The 24,402-nt window shown below is 45.1% G+C and overlaps 1 protein-coding gene across 14 annotated transcripts in view; it reads left to right on the forward strand.

Moving 5' to 3' along the window:
* The window catches only part of LOC119185078 (uncharacterized), a 91,068-nt gene that overhangs the window by 61,072 nt on the left and 5,594 nt on the right, over positions 1-24,402 (forward strand). For 12 of the 14 annotated variants that reach the window (XR_012893695.1, XR_012893693.1, XR_012893691.1 and 9 more), the window contains 2 exons: positions 85-195; positions 4,260-4,389. Coding sequence is in view for 9 of the 14 variants with exons in the window: in XM_075886531.1 (XP_075742646.1) it covers positions 85-195; positions 4,260-4,389 (241 nt within the window). In the remaining 5 variants the exon portion in view is untranslated. The remainder of the gene's footprint in view (positions 1-84; positions 196-4,259; positions 4,390-24,402) is intronic. The other 2 variants (XM_075886532.1, XM_075886539.1) reach the window with 1 other exon arrangement.

Consider the following 24,402-nt stretch of genomic DNA (forward strand, 5'->3'; position numbering starts at 1 on the left):
AGTTTTACCTTTTCCTCCTCCTACCCAAGATATTTGCCACACCCAGAAATACGGTTATGCTGTCTACTTGTTGCTTCTTTTCAGACATACGCCATGAACCCTGCGCAAAAGGAACTGATGCGGACATGTCCGTATGACAGCCAGCATAAGGTAAAGGCCAGTCGCTACCTCATACACTTGATGAAGTGTAGAAAGGTAGGTGCTTCTATTAGCTCGGTGTCTGTGTGTAGAACAACGAATTTCAACTGCTAAATATTCATATCCTAAAGGAACTCCGGAAAAAAAAAAAAACGGGTGGTACCTAATTTTTTTTTTGAGAACCAGAAAACTTGACTTCATTTCGCTCTGTAAAGCCCGTAATATTTGACAGTTCATTGGGAAGTTGTGTGCTCATACCTTGCACAAAACACTTGCAGCAAAGGAAATGACACCGATTACGCTCACTATCCTGCAAGGGAAGTTTCAGCTCGGAAACTTTAGTATAGCGAGTATGCAGGACACCAGTTTATGATTTCCTTAGCCGAAGGTCCTTCCCTTACCTAGAAATTTCACAAAGAAACTTCCCTCCCCTCGCAGGTGAGCGCACGTATTTATATTCAGCGGAGGATAGAGTCGAAGATTTGTCGCAGTCACCCCCCTTTTATTATATAAATATATGAGCCAGCCTCGCCTCGCCCTCCCGCCCTGTTTTTGTAGAACAAATAATTGAAGACGTTACCTGGCCGAGTGTAAAAACGGGTGACAATGCCAACTGGAAGCAATCTTCCTGTGTTATCTAACTTCATTTGAGGTCTAAGCTGCCATGTAGTCCTTCAGACCGGAACTGACAAAGAGACGAGAGTGGCGGTTTCGACGTCGTATCAGGGCAACTGATTAACCAGCTCCACTCACGACTATGAGATCAAGCATCTCCAGGAGGTACTCTTACAGATTTTTTCATTAATGCGACCTTTCGTAGCTAATGTGCCTTCACGTACTGCATAGTGTCAGCAAGGTTGTCACTCTGGACAGCATCGATATGTGATAGCATACGGATGTGCTAAGCTATTCTGCAATAAAATTGTTGAGCTTCCGATTTTGATAGGTCACATTATTGTTGATTTTATTTCACAGTTTTGAAAGTTATATAGAACCTTCAAACTGCTACACATCATACGTAATAGTGCAATTGTGTTTTTTAAAACTCGTTAACATTGAGAAAATGTCATCATGAGTTTGTTTTAATCACAACAGTGGCTTCCTGAAAATTTAAAAATGGTGACTCATAGGATTCGCTTTGAGAAATTATTATTGTGTAACAAGGCACTTGTGTGTTACATGGCAGTTGAAGTTATGTTGGCGACATTCACCCGGCCACCAATTGTTAGATTATTGATAGCAACAACTCATGTGTACATCAACGGAAGGAAAATGGCTTGTCATCTAATCATAAAGAGATAGTTATTAAGATGTATGAGGAGTGTCATGTTGTTGTGTGGCGCAAGTTATGCTGGTGCTACAAAGTGCAGCTCCTGCCATTCTGACTGGTCGGTTCTGTGAAGGGGGATGCGGAATACCCACGCATGGGGATGAAAGGCAACTCTGTCGTTCACATAGTTGACTAGAGATCCATCAAAGCTACCCCCCCCCCCCCCCGCACGCTTGGGACAAAAATGAAAAGCCAGCCAACCGGAAATCTTGTCTCGCAAAAACCATGTGACGCGGCGTCATCTATGTTTCAAGATGATGGCATTCACGCTTACCGTAAAAACACAAGGACGTGGAAGTAGTTTTTCGTCTCGAGCTTTAAAGATGGCTCCCGGTGGATTTCAGCCGATACACAGCCTAACATGGGAGAGAGTGTGACTACACAAGTTGAGCGGAGAACCTACCCTGTCGATTGTTGTATTTTGTAACGTGCTCTTTACCAATGCAGTGTCGGTTGAGAAAATGTTTCTTCAATTGGTTGTGATAATGCGTGCCCCCGAATGTAATTGGCTTGTGTGGAGACCCTTTGTTTTACAGAGGGTTGAAAAGAGGTTGGTTGGATGTGAAACGAAAGCGGCGGTTCGGGCTTGGACCCGGCCAGACGCCTGAGTGCTGCAATAAAGCATTTCTTGATCCAACAACGGTTCTTCTTTCGTGCTGCCACGGAGCACTCGAGTTATCGAGGGATGCCCTTTCCGAACATCAAACGCTTTCCCTCCTTAGTTAATGTCGAATCTAGCCGAGGAAGGGGAAATTAAGTGGAATACTGATGAAAATTTTTGCCAAGCTTCTGAAATAAATTGAAAGATTGGGCCTTGAAATCTAAATAACAGACACAAACTTCATTATAGCCCGAAAGTAGGAAAATAATAAATTTAATGCGTTTTCGACAAACTGCCACGTCTAGTGGCTACGTCATGAACCACAGGAGGTGACATTTGGCGACATCACACCCACCCGAAATCTGCAGCCATCCGGAACTGCAGCCAGACTCCAGAACCGGTGTTAACAGTCCCGATTGCGAACAATGCTCCCAGTGAGGCAAAGCATCAGGACTTTTGCGGAATGTGGAGAATCCAATGAAAGAGTGGGTGGAGAAAAAGAAGAGGACAGGAACTTGTGCACTTTGCATGCGCCTCAGCGATTGTGATGTCACGGCTACTGTTCGCGTGCAGTCACCGCGAGCTGACACTTCACCAAAAGTACAGCCAACTGTTCGAAAATACGTGAAATGAACTCTGTTGATCAGAACTGTCACATCTCCCGAGTATAATTTCGAAGTTTCATCAGTTTTTGCCATTTTCGTTTAGTATCCCTTAAAGGTGATGTTACGACTGCATAATGCACACTTGCAACTGCCCGATTGTCGCAGATGTTAGCGATTTCTTCTTTTTATTGGCATAATGTATGCGAGTGCATAATCAACACCCTTGATTGATTTGACATTTTTACGCCAGGCAAGTAGCAACAGTGTCGAAGGCTTTTTTTCTTCATTGTATTGCTTACTAGAGTTGTACATATTCTACTGAATAATTTATTTTTAAAAACGGTGATCGAAGTTATATCATTTCAGAGGGGTGCAAAGCAAAATGAAAAGATACATTTGGGTAAAAAGAACAGCAAACGATGATAAAGCAGTTACAACAGCTTTCAGAACAGTACAAATAAAATGCTCTTTAACAATACCGAAAAATTCTTGAATTATAAACTCGTTAGATAGGTTACTGCAATCGTTTATTGTGCGAAGAAATAAGCGAATATTTAAAACAATTGACCAATTCCACTAAAGGCTTAGCTTGTGAATGTCAAAATCTAGTTGCGTAAGCTGTTGATGAAATCAAGAAATGTCATGTGTCAGTTTTATAATGATCATTTACCAACTGATAAAAAAAAACTTTATTGTACAGGCATGATTTAACAGGAGGCAAATTGCCTTTTTTATCAATTTGCTAATAGAGCTGCTACTAAATGAGTTGTCAATGAATCTCAGAGCCTCTTTTCGTACTCCTTATAATTTTTTGAAATTTGATTTTCTGAAGAGGTTCCAAATTATCGCGTTTACTCTGATATAAGGCAAATATTTGATTTGTAGTATACGCCTCAAAATGAACATATTTTCATGCCATTGGCTACATTTATCTATGTGTGTGTTCCAGCAGAGTTTGTTCCTAATAAACATTTCTAAATATTCGAAGTGCCCAACCTCAAAAAGAATTTGGTCACTAGTTGAACATGTAAAATGCAGTGGTTCGTTTTTGTTAGTGATTCCTATAAAGCAATTTTTTTTTATTGGTGAGCATTAGTCATGGCTCTCACACCGTCAAATGATCTTCGCAAGATCATGATTCCACCTAGGCTCACCCTGTACAAAACTTAGTTTGATACATCATGCAGTTATACTGCATAAAACGTAATATTTGTTGAAACTTCTTTAACAATGCCATTTTTAAACACCATAGAAGAAGCGCAGGCCCGAGAACAGGCCCCTAGAAAAAAGTAGACTTAATTGATACACTTTCGAGAAAAACCCTAATGAAGGATACAGACTGATAACGATGATTTTACTGATTGCACTCAGTAAAATGTTCATTCTAGTATTACCATCTTCACATCAGTGCATCAAGAAAAATGTTACCTAAACAACTTATAATTATTTATCAAAGCTATCTATGTGTTAACTGCTTATATTTGGGTTTGACGCAAAAGAAGGTAGATGTAATATCTCGCCTGTGTGCAGATTTGAATGTTTCTGTTACAGCATGCCGATTTTTTATTCATATCGCTCGCCGCAGACACACAGCAAAGAAGATTTTTCTCGATGCCCTTTCACGGCGGAGCATGTGGTCCCCGCAGACAAGCTAATGGACCACATCTATTGCTGTCCTCTAAACTTTACAGCGCAAAACTTTGCTCCAAAAACAGGTAACATATGTCTGTATTTATTTCTTTCGATGTGTGTTCTACTTTCTTTTTTTCTTATTTGTTAACAATCTACCCAGACTAGACAGCGGCTTTTCAGTCGCGATAGCGCCCGATGACCTTCGTGATAATTTTCTGTAACATCATCCTCTTTCTAACTACCCGCGTAGCTTGCGAATCCCTCGGCCTTACTGCCAATCGATTTTCACAGGAGTGAATATTGATCCAGCAAGACTTAAGGACGAATTTCCATCAGGGACATTGCATTTAAAAATTTACATTATCATATGACAAAGAAAAACGTTCTGTCAGCTAGAGCCGAGCCCACGAGCACTGCATCCGTGACAGCGCAGCAGCCCAGCCCATGGAGATATCAACTGCTCCACGGTCATATACTACCGAGGCCGTTCGAACGCGCATTTTATATGTAGCACGGACCCCTCACAGTGCAGTTGGTATTGGGGGTGGTCATACATCAAGACCGTGACCTCGATGATTAGTTTTCTGAAAGCGTCGGCGCTACAGTTCTATATCATTCGACGCGTTTTCAACAGGACTAGTGTAATTTCGTCGACGCTTTTAAGGAAGCACCAGGTGGTGACCCTAGCCCCAAGCGTCTGGCTCTCCCATAGCATTCATCTGCACCAAAAAATAGCTATGGTAGTATACTGTATAAACCGGACTATAGGTCGAGTGGGGATATAGGTCGACCCTCCGAGTTCAGGTTACTGAAAAAGAAAAAAAAGGAAAACAACCCAAAACTACCAAACCAAATTTATTTGCGAATTGGGAACACCGCACCCCGATCGTCAGAGCTCTCCTCAACCATCATCGCAACTGCTCTTATTCGTCCGACGAAGCAAAACTGTCTTTTTAAGACTAGAGTTTGTCGCTGGCCGCCTCCCACAGCGCGTCGTCTTCAGTGCCCTCAAGCAAGTTGCTGATGCAACATTTCTTGAAAGCATTTTCCACCATGGAATCCGGCAAGGAGCGCCAGGCGGAAAGCACCCAGCCACAAACAGTCGCAAGTGGAGGCCTCTGTAGGCGGCCCGTCGGTGTCTTGGGGTTGTCGCCGGACATCCACTCTTGGTATTCCAGCTGCACTTGGTCCTTGAACGGCTTGTTTAGCACAACGTCGAGCGGCTGGAGGGTGGACATCATACCACCTGGTATCACGGCGAGGTCCGTTTTCCCGGCGACGAGTGCGCGTTTCACTGCGTCGCTCAAGTGGTCACGAAGACGCAGATGCTGCGAAGACGCAGCAGTGCACCTGGCTGACGGTTCCACACCACTCGTATCCATTCGAGCATCATGGCCTCGTCCATGTATCCCTTTTTGTTGACACGAACGACAACACCGGGCGGGAACACCTCCTTCGGCATTGTCTTGCATTTGAAAATGACAAAGGGCGGAAGCTTTCTACTATCTGCCATGCATGCCAGCATGACGGTGAAGCGCGAGTGCTCGTTGCCAGTGGACAACAGCTTCACATCCTTGGCGCCGCACTGCCTGATTGTGGTCGGCGAAGGCATGTCAAACCATAAGAGGGTCTCATCGGCGTTACCAATCTGCCCCATCATGTAAGTCGTTCTGCTCCCGAAGCTGGTTCACGAAGCACTGAAAGTTTATGAGCTTGTCCTCGAACTTTTCCGGCAACTTTTGACAGATGAATGTGCGCCGCCGGAGAGAAAATCCTTTGCGTCGCACCCTAGAGTTCGGTGCACAAAACTCTTCTCTCGTGAGCCCAGCTTCTCGAGCGAATTCCACGACTTTCTTGCGAATGGTATCTATGGTCACTAGCAGCAAGCGCGCACGAACCTCCAGCTGCGGATGAACGGCACTTCGTCCACGAAACGACATTTTTTAAGTATTGCACCTCTTCAGCTTTCCTTTCTGCGCCCTCCAATAGCGCACGCTTTTTTCCGATTCACCAAAGCGGCGCTGAGCAGCCATATTCCCGTTCGCTTCTGCGAACTCAACAGCATCTAGTTTAAATGCTGCTGAGTACTGCCTACTCGCACCGCTAGACATATTTAGTGAACGAAAAACAAAAGGCCACTAAATATGCAGCGCAATGTCGAGCGGAGCGAAAACTCAGAATAGATCGGAAGCAAATCACGAACACAAAGAAAACAGACTGAGAAAAAAAAAACAGACTGCGGTTAGATTTGGATGCGGATATGGCTGCGTCCGGCTTCACAAGCACATGCAAGTTGCATGTTGCCAGACAGCGTCGCACTTTCTGCTAGACACCGCTATATAACACGAGGGGCGAAATTAGCTCATTATTTTATTGAAAATATCTCGACCTATATTCCGGTTTATACGGTAGTTTAGTACTAGCTATGAGACGCGTGCCTGCCTAGCAGGGCTGTAACACTGCCATGCTGTAACACTGCATTTGTCGCTTACGCTCATGGTCGAATAACCAGGGTGATGCAACGCGCGTTTCGTGCCTCTTCACTCGAGTCGACGTGTTTCATAACACTAACAAGGCACCAGTGTTGTACGGAAGGGCGTTCCAAGGAACGCCGTTCCTGTAGCTAGTTTCTTTGGGGAGGAACGGAAAAACGTCACCGTTCCAATCACAATTGGTGTGACTGTAACTACAACTCGTTACGTTTATGATGGTACAGCCGGGGGAAATGGTGTTCCTGGGGTGTATATTCACAGCATTCAACAGGCATTCAGCCCGCAATCAAAAAAATGCAGAGCGGGGCGGATGGGTAGCCACACGAGGCACGAAAGTGTGCTACTCGCCTGTCACGTCACTCTGATGCACACTGATTTCTACTTCAAGACGTCCGCGAAGAGCAATGGGAAGTGCGGATCACCGAGACCAACCACGTGCTGTAGGAATAGTTTTTTATAGCACAGTTCTTATGCTGGAGCTTTGCCGTATGTAGCAGAAATAAAACTATAGTCATCAAAAACCGCCACCTGCTCTCTTTACCCTTTCATTCCTGTTCTGCTTCGCTTCGAGAACATGTGCGTCATTTGTCAGGTGTGAGATGGAATAAGTGAAATGGACAAGATTATAAATAGAAAGATAGCGTGTCAAAAAGAACAATTCTCGGCAAGAGGGAATGCGAGGTGGTATCAACGTGCATGGACGTGCGTCGGCTCCGTGAGTTTTTGGGTGTAACTCAGATTAATTTTACGATATCCTTGTGACTTTTCTGCACAACATGTGTGAAGATTTCCTCTACGTTTTGAGGCTTTTGTGAGAAGATCTATTCACTAGAACGTCTTTTACTGTGACTTCGGTGGCTCCTTGCCTACGAGAGCTTGGCGGCTCTCCGACGCTGTAGGTGTTGCACACCTCGAGCGGGCGTCATGAGTCAGGTTGATGCAGTAGATAGGGAGGACCAGTTTAGATGGGGAAGACTGGCCAAGCTCTCCCCTACGAGAGCTTGGTGGCTCTCCAACGCTGTAGGCGTTACACACCTCGAGCGGGCGTCATGAGCAAGGTAGATGCAGTAGACAGGGAGGACTGGTTTAGATGGAAAAGACCGGCCAAGCTCTTGCCTACGAGAGCTTGGCGGCTCTCAGACGATGTAGGCTTTACACACCTCGATCGGGCATCATGAGCCAGGTTGATGCAGTAGATGGGGAAGAGTTCTCCCCGGAGGAGATGCTTGTTGCAAATAAAGGAAGAAGAAAGGGTGGTGGGCACGAGCACAAGCCAGGAGCGCTGGCTCACTCAATTCTTCCGTTCACCTTCAATGTAGCCAGACGATCAAGTCCGGGTCCCCTTCTTCGTTTCTCACGCGCGGTCGTGTGGATCTTGAGACTCGCTCATCAATTAACTCATCGCCATGCACCGCTTCGCCCAAACAGCCATCATGCAATACCTCTCATCACTCAATGCCCTGATGGAAGACTCGTCAACCCCTCTTGAGAAGCTCAAAGATGTACTCATCATCATCGCCGTGAAGGACGCCAAACTCATGGACTTGAACAAGGGCATCCAGGCTGCGCTTCATTGTGAGTAGTTCGCAGCGGACCTGACCACAGTCCGCCAGTTCGAGGGTAGAGTCATCTGCACTAAAGCAAAAGTTCGGCACGCAACCAAACCGCGGCCACGAACCACACCCGTATCGATCGCAGTCACATCCACCCCCTCGGTAAGCCTCTCGCATACACAACGCAGCCCGCCGCAACGTCATCTTCAATCAGTCTTTCGACTCCTCTCACTGAAACCTTGGTGCACACCGCAACTTCATCTTCGACCAGCCTCTCGACTCCTCTTGCTTCGATGTCGCAGCAAGCCGAGACTCCACAGTCAACCGCCCTCACGACCGCTCTCGTCTCAACGTCCCAGCAGACCTCGACTTCCTCTTCACTCGGTCTGTCTATTCCTCTTGCTTCGACATCGCAGCAGGCCACGACTTCGCCGTCAACCGGCCTCACGACTCCTCTCGTCTCGTCGTCCCAGCGAACCGCGACATTACCTTCTCAAGGCTTCCCGACTGCAACGCCAGTATCTCGCTTCGGACTAACCGAGGCTACATGGTTCGCCGCGCACAAACCTACAAACAATTTACCTCGAACCCATCTCCACCAGTTGAAGAGTTTTGGGTACACGCTGGAAGAACTGTCACTGTCTACGCGATTTACGGTGCTTGTGCGCAGGTTCAGAAGATCCGCCATAGAGAGTTCGATGGCTAAGAAAAACCCCGGGTGCACCGTGTGCACTAACTCCAAAGATCCGGCTTCCCACAACCTGAGCTGCTGCCTGGCAAGTTCGTCTTACTTTCATGACCCACATGACAAACTCTTGTAATATCCGTCACACGGCACCATGTGCGTTCAGGACTTGGCCCAGAAGCAACAGTATGTGGAGTCCTACTACTCTCCCTACACGTTCCTCAAGCTCGATCTAGGTAGTAGGGTCTCCAGTTCGTCTCCCCTCAAGGCTTGGCAGTGCGAGCAGCAGTGCTGCTACGAGCAGCGCTCAACCAAGTGCGTCCACCCCATGACCTTCTTAGATGCTACCGCACATCCAAAGATGTCGCCTGATACCAGAGACCTATGCTGGATGTACAAGCGCCACATCACACAGCTCCAGCACCCAGCCATGCGTATCGTGCAAGGATCCGGCGCAAACGAAGAGTCCGGCAAAGCGGGACATACAGTAATCAACAAGTAGTCGGGAGCCTCCCTCAGCAACGTCTCCAAAAACGCTGCCATGAGTGAGACTCATGCACCCAAAAACGTCAGCTTGATGTGCGTCATTGTTCGCGACGCCGGAATAGACACCGATGTTTTGCTACCTGCCACAGAGCACGTAGACAAACCTCCACTGCCTCCGAAGGCGGCCGAGATTCCCGTCCTTGGTGACGTCACTGTCCGACAGAACCAAAACGCTTCAGCATCTTGTCGTCCTCTCCAAGCAAGGTAGAAAAATCATCGTCGATTTTGGAGTCTTCATGCAGCTCGGAAGCACTTGCAAGTCAAGCACACGCCAAGGACTACCTGACACCTGAAGTTGTCAAGCAGCGCATAATCGCGCAGCTACTACAGAGACGTCAGAAGCAATATCAATGACTGGTGAACATGACTCTGAAGAAGTGGGCGAATCGTGAAGAAGCCTCACAAGTCTACGAAAGCAGGCCGAAAGCCGACTGTTCTTACTACAAGCGACACAAGGAGTGCAACAGTCATCAGTATGACCTGCAGATGGCAAATAACTTGACCCCGAATTCATCTAGGCACTACAGGGAGCATAAACGACCTCCTCCGCAAAACAAGACACACCTTCCAAAGCTTTGTCATTGGCAAAGCACTCCATCATTACTGTGTAACACCTCCCCCCTTGGAAAACAACGTGACACCTCTCAAGGTTCGCGAAGGTTCATACAAAGCCAATTTTCGCATTCGCAGAGGTTTCAATGCACCCCTTTTAGTCACTTGCAACTTTCAAAGCTGCTCTCTACGGCAGCTGGTCTTCAGTGACCATCGAGCTGCGTCAAGACGTCGTTACGATCAACCCCACCACCAATACAGTCACCCAGAGTATGCAAAGCACTGATCGCTTGAAGAAATATCTCGCTAACAAGTCTCTCATGGTCGACGGCCCACCTCTTACAACGTTACAAACTCCTAGACGTGCAAGATAATGAGGCCATCGACAAGGTGTGCCTGAGAGAAGCTATCAACAAAAGAGCTTATGCTTCGCGAGTGTAACCCAAAAATTCATTTGCTAAAAGCCACACGAATGGGGAAAACTTCTGACTAAGTCCTCGTGACTTTTTTTGGCAAAAAAGGCTTCTTTCTGGGTCAAAGATGAAGTGACCATGCTCCAGTGCAAACATTTTCGGCAAAGAATGGAAGCCTGCACTCGCTGTTGGACTGATGTACATCGGCCGGATGTAGGCCCTACGAATAAAGAGGAGACTTGCCGTAAATGTGGAACTGCAAATTCTCCCTTGGACCATGTGTGCATTCGGAACTGCATGCTGTGCAGTGGACATTATGAAACTGGTCCGTTCAGTGCGCACTACGATACAGCCTCAACACACCTCTCCCCAAGGTAGACAACACTCCTTCTTTGCCCAAGGCCAAACCGCCTCCTCCGACCAAGGAGCAAGGACCTCCTCCTAAGAAGCAAGAAAAAGACTAGCCATCCTTCTGAGCTGCTTACTCTAGCAAGAAGTCAAACCCTCCTCAAGTAGGCTGGCTCTCGGTAGCTTGTCGTAGCTCACTTAACTCTAAAACTCTGAATACTCCCATCCATGCTTTCTTACAACAGATTCAGGAAGAAAACCACGCTCTGCGTAAACATATTCACTACCTCAAAATCCCTTTTTCTTCACAAACGCTCAACATTTCCGGCCCCTCAACACGCTACTGATACACCAGCAACACCCTCGCACCTCACATACTTTATCTGACCACAACGATGGACACCACTCCTTCTCCCACTACAGGCACCTCAACAAAGCACAAATCTAGCGATGATGCAAGACACACTGGGGAGAACACAATAAGCTATATTGTTAACTGGCAGCGTACATTCACAACTCCAACAATCGCTTTGACTCTCTTGAAAAACGCATGGATTCTGTAGAAGCTAAGCTTGAGTCCCTTACCACTATCTTTCATGAACTCAGCGCCCATATAAGTGCTAAATTTAGGCAGTTCGATAAAAAATTGAACAACATTGGTTATTGATGCAGTAAAAATATCGGAATACTTGACCAATTGCATGGCCCCGTTCCCTAAGCACTCCAGAATAGTTGTGGGACATTGCAATTACAGGGGCTTTTAAAAAAATTGGGCTAGTCTGCAAGAGCACATAGCCAATCTCATACAAGAACCTGCAGTCATTTCTTATGGTCACAATAATAAGAAACTTATGGTCACAATAATTTCTCTGGTTGCAATACATTCTAGTGCACAAGATGCGAACCCCCCAATACGTCAATTTTAGCCGAAAGGCACTTAACCATTACTTGCTGATATATTTTGATGGTATCGACATTGGTAATGGCTTCGTAGAAATACTTCCCAAAAATACGAGGTCAGCTCCTCTTTACATCCTTGATGTTTACAGCAGTCCAAGCTTTACACACCACAGATTTACTACCCTTTTTGCTTGCGCTAAATAGGAATCCCGCATGAACCGACTCTTCATTATTGACGACTTCAATTCTCCATATCAGCTACGTGGTCACACAACATCCATGCCTAAAGGACGAGCCTTTGGACCTACATACAGGATCGTCAACTCACCTTGCATGCCTACCCACCTAGGGAAGAGCATCTACAAAAAAAATCACCATACCTGACCAAGATCTCTCCGCTTAACATAGCGAAATAGGAAAACGTTCAAATCAACTTTGTTACCGACCACTACATCATTTGGACCTCTCTTGGTTGCTCTCATTCACTGTTTAACACCGAACCTCCCAAACTGACGGATTGGGACAATTTTCGGCGTACTCCTACGAATAATTCTCCCGCTTCTGTAGAAGATTTACAAGAGTGGATCGGCCAACTCCAAGCGGTCGCTGACAAACAACTAGAACTATGCCTTACTTCATTCCACATAGTTGATGCTAAGTTATAGCTCCATTTGTGGAAAGTGGAGAAATCGCTATTGAAACGACGGAAAAGACACCGCCACAACCACAGCCTTCGCATCCATGCAGCTATGCTCGATCACGACTAACACGCATATGCGGCCCGGCTGGTCAATCATTAATAGAGTGAAATTTGCGAAAGCATGCACGACAATTGGAGTAGTAAGAAGACTTGGCAATTGCTGAAGCATTTGCTCGACCCATTAACATCGCATGCGCATTACAATCATTACATCACTCGGTTATTGCACAAACACAATGGTAGTCTCCCGCATCTTATTCAGGGCCTTTGCTCGATTGCACCTTCCCTTCAATTCAGTGCATGCGCATTCATATTATGCCAGCGAGGTCATTGTATTTCTTGACGCCGCAATAACAGGAACAAAAGATTGGCATGATTTATTTTCTATTAAAACTACAATTGCCCCGGGTATGAATAAAGTAACTGATAAATTACTTCGATATCTCGACGACCTATCGATCTCCATCCTCACAGATCACTACAATCACCAATTGAATACTGACTCCCTTCCTAACTTGCGGAAAACCGCTAGGGTAATCTTTATTCTTATACCTAATAAGTCCTCAAACAGAGCTAACCTTAGACCAATTTCCTTAACGTCATGTTTGGACAAAGCTTTCAAACATGTCATTCTTAATCGCTTAAACAAGTACACCGAAGACAATCGGTTATTCCCACCAGAGATGATTAGCTTTTGCCACTCACTCTCTTGCCAGAATGCCACGCTGAGGCTCAAAATTCAAGCATCATATCCTTAATCCCAGTGGCACTAAAGACACCCAAGCCATTCCAGGGCTCGACCTGCACGGTGCGTTTAACATAGCTAATGTCTCTATCTTAAGCGAACTGGGCAACCTTAACTGTGGAAAGAAAAAGTATGACTAGATCCGCGAATTCCTCAGCAATCACACGGCTATCTTTAGTCTTAACGACGAAAATTCTCTCCCAATCACTCCATGTAGCTTTGTCACACCTGAGGGATTGGTTCTCCCACCGTTCCTTTTACACCTAGCTATGAATCCCGGCTGTGGCGGCTGCATTTCCGATGGAGGCGGAAATGTTGTAGGCCCGTGTACTCAGATTTGGGTGCACGTTAAAGAACCCCAGGTGGTCAAAATTTCCAGAGCCCTCCACTACGGCGTCTCTCATAATCATAATGTGGTTTTGGGACGTTAAACCCCACAAATCAATCAATTACACCTAGCTATGAGGTCTATTCCTGAGACGTTAGCTAAAATACCAGATCGTCAATATTCTTTATATGCCGATGCCATTACCATATGAATGAAGGGTGGATCTGACGGCTACATTCACGATACCTTACAAGAGGCTGCAGATGTGATTACTACGACAGCTAGGCTTATGAAGCTCGAGTGCTCGCCTGCGAAACCTGAGCGGTACTTAGCTGCTAAGCGCAACAAACCGAGCAGGGCGATTCCACGAAAAATTGACATGCGTCCGAAAGTTGATATTTTAGATTTGATTGAGTATTTTATATTTTGTGCACCCAGTAGCACAAAAGTGAACTTTTTTTTATTTACTGCATAATTTAGGAGGAAAAAATACTGAACAAAAATGTACGGCGGGACCAATTTTGTCCCTTGTATTCTTGAAAGTCAGTGACAATATAAAAACGTAAATATTAACGTTACGAAAACAATCTTCTTTTCATTAAATGTGTGAGTAATGAACAATGAAGCAGCATTGTTTAAAGTCTGTGGGCTGAAACAAACTGTTTTTTAAAGATGTCTAAACAGGCGACAATTTCGTAAAGTTGCTATCTTTGAGATTTTCTTCTGTTGAAATAAACCAGCCAGCGCTTCATAACTTGGCTACCTACTATTGTAACATAATGTTTACAGTATTGCATGCTAATACCGTTGCTATATCTCACGTTATTATTTTAATTAGTTGCCTCAGACCTTCAATTTGGGCAACAATTAAGCCAATCAAAAAGTCATTGTTTAGAAAACACCATTCTCGATTTATCTCAAAGTCCCACAAAAAGACCCTTGCAGACCATACAAAAGTAACATAAAACATTTTGCATTATTTCATTTGTATCGAGAATATTACGGGTATGAGTCTCAGCTTTTTGAGTATGCACTAAGATAATAAACACATGAAAAATAGGCCTAAAAACGTGGGCTTGAGCTTCTGAGTTGTTTGAACGTAATCATACTGACAGAGGAGAAGTGTTTTTGGCATTTTGAACGCTGCATTTCTCTTTAGGCACATTTCTGGTGTGCCTTGCTCAGCTTTAATGCCAGAAATCCAATACACAGGCACATTCAGGCAATAGGTCTATATTTGCAGACAAAGCAATTAGTTAGAATGCTCCAGCACCAGCATAGACCTCGGAAGGTAGTACATGAATATTTGAAGTGTCCCCCCTCCTCTTCTTTCGTAATATGATGAGTGCTTTGAACGAAAGGCATAGTGTGCTCAAAATGGTGCGTGTTTTCCAGATTACTTCAGCAGTGTTTGACACTAACAAAAGACGACTGTGATCTGTATCATTAGATGAGCTTAACGAAACGTATCGACCACATAGGCTTGGAACAGGTGCCAACAGTACGCACTAAAACGATCTTGTAATAACGAATCGCTTCGGGGTTGTCTGTTTTCCTTAGAGCGTTTTGACATTTTTAGCCATATGGCCATCTGTGCCACTGTTCCATGTGCCGGCTTAATCATACCGAAGCTTGCCATTCCTAAAAGAAAGAGGGAGGTTTGGTGCTTTGATTGGTGTTACTAACCTATACGTTTCATTAAATTTGCAGTTTTTTACCGTTTTCTATTGCTCAAACCCTATGATATCACACAGTGGCTCCAAAAGAGGCGTGCATTAAATTGTCTATTGGTTAATTCGATGGCAGCCGCATTGCTTAATTTCAATATTCGTCATGCTTTGTTGTGCCTTTCCCAGCTTGTTCCCATTTAAGTGTACTGAATCAAAACGTTAAAAAAACATGACTTTCATAGCTGCTAATGCGAGAGTGTCAGTAACCAAGCTGCCAATAAGTTGGAGATCTCAAGCCTTAATTTCAAAGGGCAAATTTAGGTATGTTAAAAAAGGCGTGCTTAAAAAAGAGCGTTTACCAAAACTGCTTTTCCTGTGTGAATCTGGCCACATTCAAGTGACTCAGAAGCTCAAGCCCACTTTTTTAGGCCAATTTTTCATGTGTTTATTGCCTTAGTGACTCCTCGTAAAGCTGGGACTCGCCTCCGAATATTCTCGCTGCAAATAAAATAATGCAAGATGTTTCTTCATATCGACTTGCTATGATGTGCTAGGATCTTTTTGTGCGGTGTTAAGAATAGTTGAAGATAGTGTTTTTCAAATATTATTTTTCAACAGGTAGAACTGTCGCCATATTTGAAAGATCGATACCACTAATTTAATGTTTATGGGAAGTACAGCGACAGTATTGGCAGGCTTTATTGTAAATATTGTGTTGTAATAGGCCACCGTGTTATGAAACACTGGCTGGGTTATAAAAATCTCAAGTATACCAACTTTAAAAAGATGTCGCCTGTTCAGAAATTTTTTAAAAACAGTTTGCTTCAGCCTACATACTTGAAGTGAGGCTGCTTCACTCTTCATTACGCGTGAAATTATTTTGAAAAATATCGTTTTCGTGACGGTGGTATTTGTGATTTCATATGGTCGTTAACATTCGAGAATGACAACGAACGAAATTGGTCCCTGCGTACAGAAAAAGTTCAATATTTTTTTCTTCTTAAATTACACAGTTAATAAAAAATGAAGTTCACTTTCTGGCTACTGGGTAATATGCGCACAAAATATGAAATGCTCTAACAAACTAAAATATCAACTTTCGGACCCTTGCCCCGCCGCGGTGGTCTAGTGGCTAAGGTACTCGGCTGCTGACCCGCAGGGCGCGGGTTCGAATCCCGGCTGCGGCGGCTGCATTTCCGATGGAGGCGGAAATGTTGTAGGCCCGTGTGCTCAGATTTGGGTGCACGTTAAAGAACCCCAGGTGGTCTAAATTTCCGGAGCCCTCCACTACGGCGTCTCTCATAATCATATAGTGGTTTTGGGACGTTAAACCCCACATATCAATCAATCAATCAACTTTCGGACCCGTGTTGATGTCTAGTGAAATCACCCAGCATTCAGAAACACCTGAATAGGAAGCAAGTTCCTGTCGTAGACGTTTTTCAATGTACTAAGCATGCACATTCAGTCTAACAAACTCAATACTTACACGCTGAAGACAGTTGCTACCAGCGTGGACCAAACAACCAGACTAAGGCTAAGAGGAGTGTCCAATAAGCACGGTGGTCTTCGCGAGGCAGATTTATTAAGACTCATACAACAGTTTGCTATCAGTAAATCACGTTCCGTTTTTAGAGGTGGCTGCGGAGACCAGTGTATACAGCTAGAGTGCACGGGATTCTCGAGTGCGCATAATTTTCTTTTTCCATGTACGAGCAAGAATGACCACTATAATCATCTGGCTAAACTGAAGGAAAACATTTTTGTTACTGCAATAATTTTGGTCATATTTACAAAGGAAAGCATGGCAACTGCTGCATTTTCCTGATAGGTAATTGTAAGGTGGTATCAATTCGTTTGTGGGAGTATTTTTTTATTAGAGTCTGTTTTATCTTGGTGCTAATTACCTCAATTTGATACATATAGAGGCATTCTAGCATTACTCCTTTCTGAAGACTTGTACGGGTGAAAACTGGGCTAATTATCATCATTGAATTGCATTGCTCTCCTATCCTAACTCATAATTTTACTATTATATCGCATACGGATATTTATGAGGTGGTCAACCGAAGCGTAGTTACGTGTTACGTAGTTACGTTCTCGCGGAGTGCTGTGGTGATGTCATTAAAATAAGGCACGTGATAAGTATTCTTGCAGGAATATTGTAAAAGGCTTCGATTACCTGACCTACATTCACTCCCCACGTCTTTCACAGTGAAAGTGCCCGAGTTTTCAGCGTCTCCTGTTTCGTCATCTGAATTTCGAATATGTTTTGTTAGCTCAATGGCAATGTCAATGTCGTGTTCATCTACTGTACTTTCGACTGTATCCAAATCAAAGGGTCACACATATAGCATAACCGCGTTTTTATAAGGAAAATCAAGTATTCATTGTGGTAGAATACTGAAAAAAGAAAAAGTGCAAAATGTCAGTGCAATGTAACACTGCAGTGTTTTATGCCAAAAATATCAAACACTGAACACGAGTTGCGTGTTTCTTGAACAAGCAAAACATTTCGATGTTTTTTTTTTCTTACATTGCCCAACGTATCCACTGAACACTGTTAAATTCACAGTGAGAATAGGTGAACATAACTGACCAAAACATGCCTGTAACGAGCCCGTGGTCGTCGCAGAACCGGCGATGTTCAGTCTAGGCATAGTCTAGATGAGCAGCTACCACCTGCACCCTCATCCTTGTATTCTGCTTCTGCGACTCGACGAGAGAATTATTGAAACAGTGTTACAATGAAAAGCAGCACTAGTTCCATGAAAGAAAAATCAATCCTTCTAATCGACTGGAACACGTGAGCGTAGAACGCGGTACTTTTGTGACTTCCATTGTTTATTGGGCTGTTATTTTAAATGCGAAGCATTTCTTAGCGAACTTCAGCAACTTTCAGCGTATCTATATATTCATCTATCTATTCGCCTACGACATTTAGCTTTCCTGGCCGTTTCGATAATGGTATCAATACCCAACTTGGTATGGTATAACATGACTGTATGAAAAACATATTTGACTAGTCATAACATAAAAATTATGACATGTATGTCACGAATGTCATGATTTACATTTCATGGTCCTGCTGCTTTTGCGGTGGTTTCGATCACATGGCATGGTGCAAAACTGGTATGGTGTGGCACAATTGCATTGCAAACTCAAGCAACAGACCCTAGCATCAAAATCATGACATGCGTGTCATGTAACATGACTACATGCCATGCTCATGATGTGCTCACGGCCGTTTCGCTGAGCGTCACATATACCAAATTTGGTATTACAGTACGTGAATGGGTGGCGAAGTTTTGTGACTGGTGCAAACACGATAATCAAGAGATGCGTGTCATGTAACAACATGACTACATGCCATGCTCATGATGCTCTGGCGGCCGTTTTGTTAGGTTCACTTATACCAAAATTGGTAATACAGGACATGAATGGATGATGAAAGTATGATACTGGTACATGACATGCGTGTCATGTAACAATGTGACTACATGCCACGTTTATGATGCACTCGCGGCCGTTTCGCTAGCTTCACATATGCCAAATTTATTATTACGTGATGCCAATGGATGATGAATGTATGCGACTCATGCAAACACGATAATCATGACATGCGTGTCATGTGAGAACATGACTACATGCCACAGTCAAGGTGCCAATACATTTTGGCATGATGCGGTGCACGTGCTCGCCGGCGTTCATTTCGTCGCGTCGAGCCCGCGTTGCCACGCCAAGTGCCGGTCCGGCCATACATTCACAGGCGCGCGCCGCGCTGGGTTGCTTTGACGCATGCACTTTGATGCGTCCCTCCGTCACGAAAGGACGGTGACGCAGTGTTGCCTGGGTAACACATTGGCGTGAAATGCAGCATGTCGCATTTCACGCATTTCATGACCAGCGCCGAGGGACGCTGGTCGTGCCTGGCGTTAGACTGTAGAGTGCTTGCGTTTTGCTGACGTAGCGTCGCTGTGCACAGCATGTGCACGCGTCAAGGCTACATTGGAGTATATTGGGCCTTCATGATGCGCTTGCGGCCGTTTTGCAAGTTCCACTCGTACCAAGTTTGTTGTTACCTGACATCAATGGATGACGAAATATATGACTGGTGCTATGCATGATAATCCTGACAAGCGTGTAATGTAACAACATGAAGACATACGCTCATAGCTTGCTCACGGCCGTTTTGCTGGCTCCACATATGCTAAATTTGTTATCACGTGATGTGAATAGATGACAAAGGTAAACAACACATCCAAACGTGATTATCAAGACACGGAAGTGATGTACGGAATAATTTACCTCCACCTCGTAACATTGTGCTGATTTTAAAGTGAGATATCAACATTTCTCATTCGTGCTTCGCATATCATCGATTCCCACTGTATGTGAGATCTGCCAATTTTATCGTTAAAGCAATAAATAGCTAATTAATAATAACGAGATAGCTTTTTTTTTCTTCTTCACCCGTGCCCTCCATACTGTAGTCAACTGCCGATTTTTCGAACCCTCTAGGGAGCGAAAAACGGTCTGAAATTTTGGGCAGTCCGAAAAAATAAATGCAAGCAGAAAAAATGAATTATTTTACTGATAATCTTCAATGCAAGAAAAAAACACACCATTTTGCTAATGTTTCTCATTGCAAGCAAAAAAGACACCATTTCATTGATATTTCTCGGATCAAGAGGGTCAAGGTTGAAGTACCAGACTTTCGGAACTCTGCCAAAGCATCAGTGGGGTGGCTCTGAAAAGAGCTGTTAAAAAAATGCATGCAGCCAACAGCGGGTGCCGTCAGGGCAGTCGGTGTTAGAGCTGCAGTGGCTTGAAAAACTTGTCGATCCTTGTTCGAACAGCGTTCCGCTTGCATGTGATCACATTCGCCTCGATCTGAGCAAGGGTCATGTCATCACGGTACACCGATGACAGCGTCATCAATGCTTGCATCGATTCGGCGGTCGTAGGTGGTGCAGGCGTTGGTTCCTTTTTTTCGACATCGGAGTCGTCTGAATCCGCCATAACCTGACTGACTATTTCAACATCAGTCAGCTCTGCACAGAAGTCGAGCTCGATGTCAACATCGACGAACCACTCGAAAGTTATTTCCATGGGCATGGAAGCACCAGCAGAGCGGAGGTCATTGGCAATATCGTCCATGAGAGGGCACAAGTCAGTCACGCTGTCGCTTTCTTTAGGCAAGTCTGCTGCCTCTGTGTTGAGTACGAAGCCCGCGTGGCGAAAGCAGATGCGAAGCATGTCTTGCGTTACTGCCTTTTCTGCGTCCGCAAGCATTCCGACAGCAGACCGAAGGTCAACGCTGTAACCTTTTCCGTTTTCGGAACACAGCACGATGCGGTTGAGTGTACGTGAACGGTACAAAAGTTTCAGATTACGGATAACGCCTTGGTTCATCGGTTGGAAGATCGCAGTCGTGTAGGACGGCATGAATTCCAGCTGGATAGCCTTCAAGTTATTGATGTGACCATGAGCAGCGCAGTTGTCAACGAAGAGCAGAACACGTCTGTTATGTTGTTCAAGCTTCCTGTGCTACCTGCGGACGTAACTCTCGAACAACTGCTGCGTTACCCATGCCTTTTTGTTGGCTTCGTATAACGCTGGCAGCATTGCCTCTTTAAAACACCTCGGGCTCTTGGACTTCTCGATTACTAACAAAGGAAGTTTCTCGCTGCCAGACATGTTGCTGCTGACAAGAACAGTCGGCCATTCTTTGCTATGCTTGCCATCATGGCATGCGTCACCAGCAAAAGCGAGTGTTCTTTCTGGCAGCTGCTTGTAAAACAAGCCAGTTTCGTCACAGTTGAAAATGTTGTCAGCAGAGAACTGCTGCAACAAAGACTGGAGTTTTCCACTGCGGTACTGCGCAATTAGCGCACCGTCGACGGCGCCGCTTTGGCCACACATTTTCTTGAACTTGAGGTCATTGTGATGCTTAAAGTTTCTCAGCCATCCATCACTGAACTTAGAATCCGTGATGTTCATTAGAAGCGCGAGCGTTTCCGCTTTTTCGTTCAAGATGCAACCCGAGACTGGCAACTGCTTGGCAATCATTGAATTAAGCCACACGACGAGAGCGTCCTCAGCTTTGGATGAACACCTTAGCTTGCATCCATCTTTTGGGCACCAGACAGTTTTTCGGCACTTCCAAGATCTTGTTTCTTCAGGAAATCGGAAACTGTTTGCTTGGAAATGCCGAACTCCTTGCTCACGTCAGCCTGCTCGGCCACTCTTCACTAACTTAATAATGGCGGCTTTCTTCTCTATCGTTAATCGACGGTACTGCTTTCCGCGCTTCGATGCCGTCGGCGAGGACGACGAAGGCAGAGTGGGGGCCATCGCAGGCAAGCGAAATCCTCCCGATGTGAACAAAGGAATTTGCTGACGAGCGTTGAAGCACCTAAGCTTAGTGTTGCAGAGCACACTTCACACGATCGCACAACCACGCACTAGGCTAGCCAAACACCATGTGGGCTGCGTAAACAAAACGACGCAACGGCAGGCTGACGGTGCCTCGAGTACTCCGGAGGTGGCGCTGGTAAACATTCAAGATAGCCAGCGTGGCTAGACCAAATTGGTGTGTGATGGTTAGTTCTAGTTCGAAGTGGTGAAACGCTTCGAGAAAGCACTGCGCGGGAAGCCAGAGTGGCACGCACGAGCACAAGCGCTAAATAAAGTGAAAGGAACTTTATTGGCGCCAAAAAATTTCCGGGTGAATAGTTTCCATTGTCAGCAAAGCACCCTTGCACTATAAACACAGCCAGTGTTAGGAATCTCGGAGGCCGTGTGTGTTTCTCCGCTAACGATCGAGTCCAAGCAACAGATGCTGCAACAGTAGACCGGCATGCTCATTTATGCGATCGTAATCGCGTGTGACGCAGTTGTGGTGGTTTTCACTGGAGGTCAGTGGTGGTTTCCGACCTTCAGTCGCATCAAAAAGTCCGGAAAATTGGACTTTGGGGGTTCGAGCGTCCAAAATTTTAGACTTCCTTACACATTGCTCCTATGGGGCTCATGGGGGTGCGGCGAAGATGTCCGAAATCTCGGGCATGTCCGAAATTTCCGGTCTCCGAAAAATCGGCAGTTGACTGTGCACCTCTACCGACTTTTAAATACAGTAAGCTTTCAGCCGGATCTCTTTCAGAGGCAGCTCAATCACAGTTGCTCCAATATGGGCGTCGCAAATATATAGAAAAAAAAATAGCCCATTCAAGAACATATACAGCCAAGCATTGACTTTTCCTCTCGTACACCTTGGCCTGACATTCCCAAATGAACGTGAAGTTACTTAAATACACAAAATTTTTTTTTTCTCGCCACACGCAATTTTCGCCAACAATGTGGCAGCCCTTTCGTTCGCACGAAGGGGCACCCCGGTGTGGAGAAAGAGGGTGCCTGATCACATCTTAAAACACGCTTTCTCTGTGCTATTGGGATGGCCGAAGAGAAATCCTCCGTGCGCTCGTCATCTCGGAGGCCATAGATAGAGATGTATCATGAATGTTCAATGTGGGCACGTCTACATTAAAGGTTGCAAGGCCAAAATACATTATCAAAGCTCTTTTATGTCAGTGTGCAGTAAACAAAGAACTCCTTCGGTAAGAATCTGCTTTACTGTTGTGTTTTAATTGATTTTGAACTTTTAACCAATCTCTATGAGGGAGAGATCAACCCTGTTTTTTAAAGGTGATGCTCCTTAGAGTTGTGACTTGTCCGCCTTCATCCATCGATGACGATGATGGCGATGAAAAACAAGCGCGTATCAGACGACACATTCTCTTTCTTATACTATGGCACAGCACATGCAAGGTACCCACCCACCATATACTTCATGACGATATAGATGAAGATGAAGCACACACAAACGTTTATAGATGCTTTTTTTTAGTTTTCGAACTCGTATACTTTCAAAACAGGCGCGATTCACTCCTAGGGAATATGGGGGTGCTGCAGTCTAACTTTGCGCCATGTAACCGGCTGCCGCTGCAGATTCATGCGTTTCATGCAAAGTGTTCGGTGGCATTTTTCAAAGACGGTAGTTCTTCTTGGGGACCTTTGACCAAAATTTTCGGTCTGTCTGTCTCTCTTTCTCTCTCTCTCTCTGTCTGTCTGTGTGTCTGTCTGTCTGTCTGTATGTCTGTCTACTTGTCTGTTGGTGGACTTGTCTGTCCGCCGAAACGATACTCAAAACGGCCAAAATCCAGCCCCATCAGCTGCGCCCCAATATTGCTAAAGTTTGAGGGTTCATACTTGTGTAATTGTCAATTAAAACGCAATTGTTGCGCATATCTCAGGCACAATAACATCATGCCAATATTCTGCATGTGGCTCTTTATACTGGAAAAGGCATACATAAGTAATTCTAAGGACCATAGCGTTTATCACGTTGCGCTGATAATGCAACGCTATGCACTAAAAGGCAAGTGTTTCCAACGCTTTGCTAAGGCGACATGGTGATGGCACTTACCCGTCGCTTTGTGTTCTACACCTTATCGCCTCCTAGATGGGCGCGCACTCTGCGCGGTTCGCTTTCCAAGATAACTGCCAAATAGCGCTCTTCTCTCCCGTGTGACCTGCCCAGATACTCTCGTTCGCCTCCACTGCACACATCAACGCACTCTAACGCAGTGCCTCCAGAATACCGGTAACCGATTTCCTCGCTCATAAGATCAAATAAACATTTGTTCACTCTCTCCAGATGTAGAACTAGCGTCTTTTGACAACATTTGCAGTGAAACATTCAGATACGGGGTCATTTTCTTTTCTGTGAGTATGTCTCATCGCTTTCTGTACACGTGGCATACTTCCATTGTCTACTGAAGAAAATTTGATGCCTACTGTCACGACGAAACTGAGACATATACGACGTAGGATACTCTCCGATTGTTGACATTACGGGCATGATCTAAGCATTGAACAGGTGGGTATTTGTGTATGTCATCCAAAGTTAGTTCTACGGTTGCTGCTATCCCGTGCACCGTAGCTCAGACCTTCCGACGTAACGATATGTTTTGTGCCCGGGCGCACCAGCGGGTACAGGAAAACCCCGACAAACGCCACTTCTCTCCGCCGTCTGACCCGCTGTTACTGCAAATGTGGAAAAGATCCATCAAAAAGTTTTAAAAAGATATGCAAGCTGGATAATG

The sequence above is a fragment of the Rhipicephalus microplus genome, chromosome 2 (genome assembly GCF_043290135.1).
Source record: "Rhipicephalus microplus isolate Deutch F79 chromosome 2, USDA_Rmic, whole genome shotgun sequence".
NCBI classification, from domain to species: Eukaryota; Metazoa; Arthropoda; class Arachnida; order Ixodida; family Ixodidae; genus Rhipicephalus; species Rhipicephalus microplus.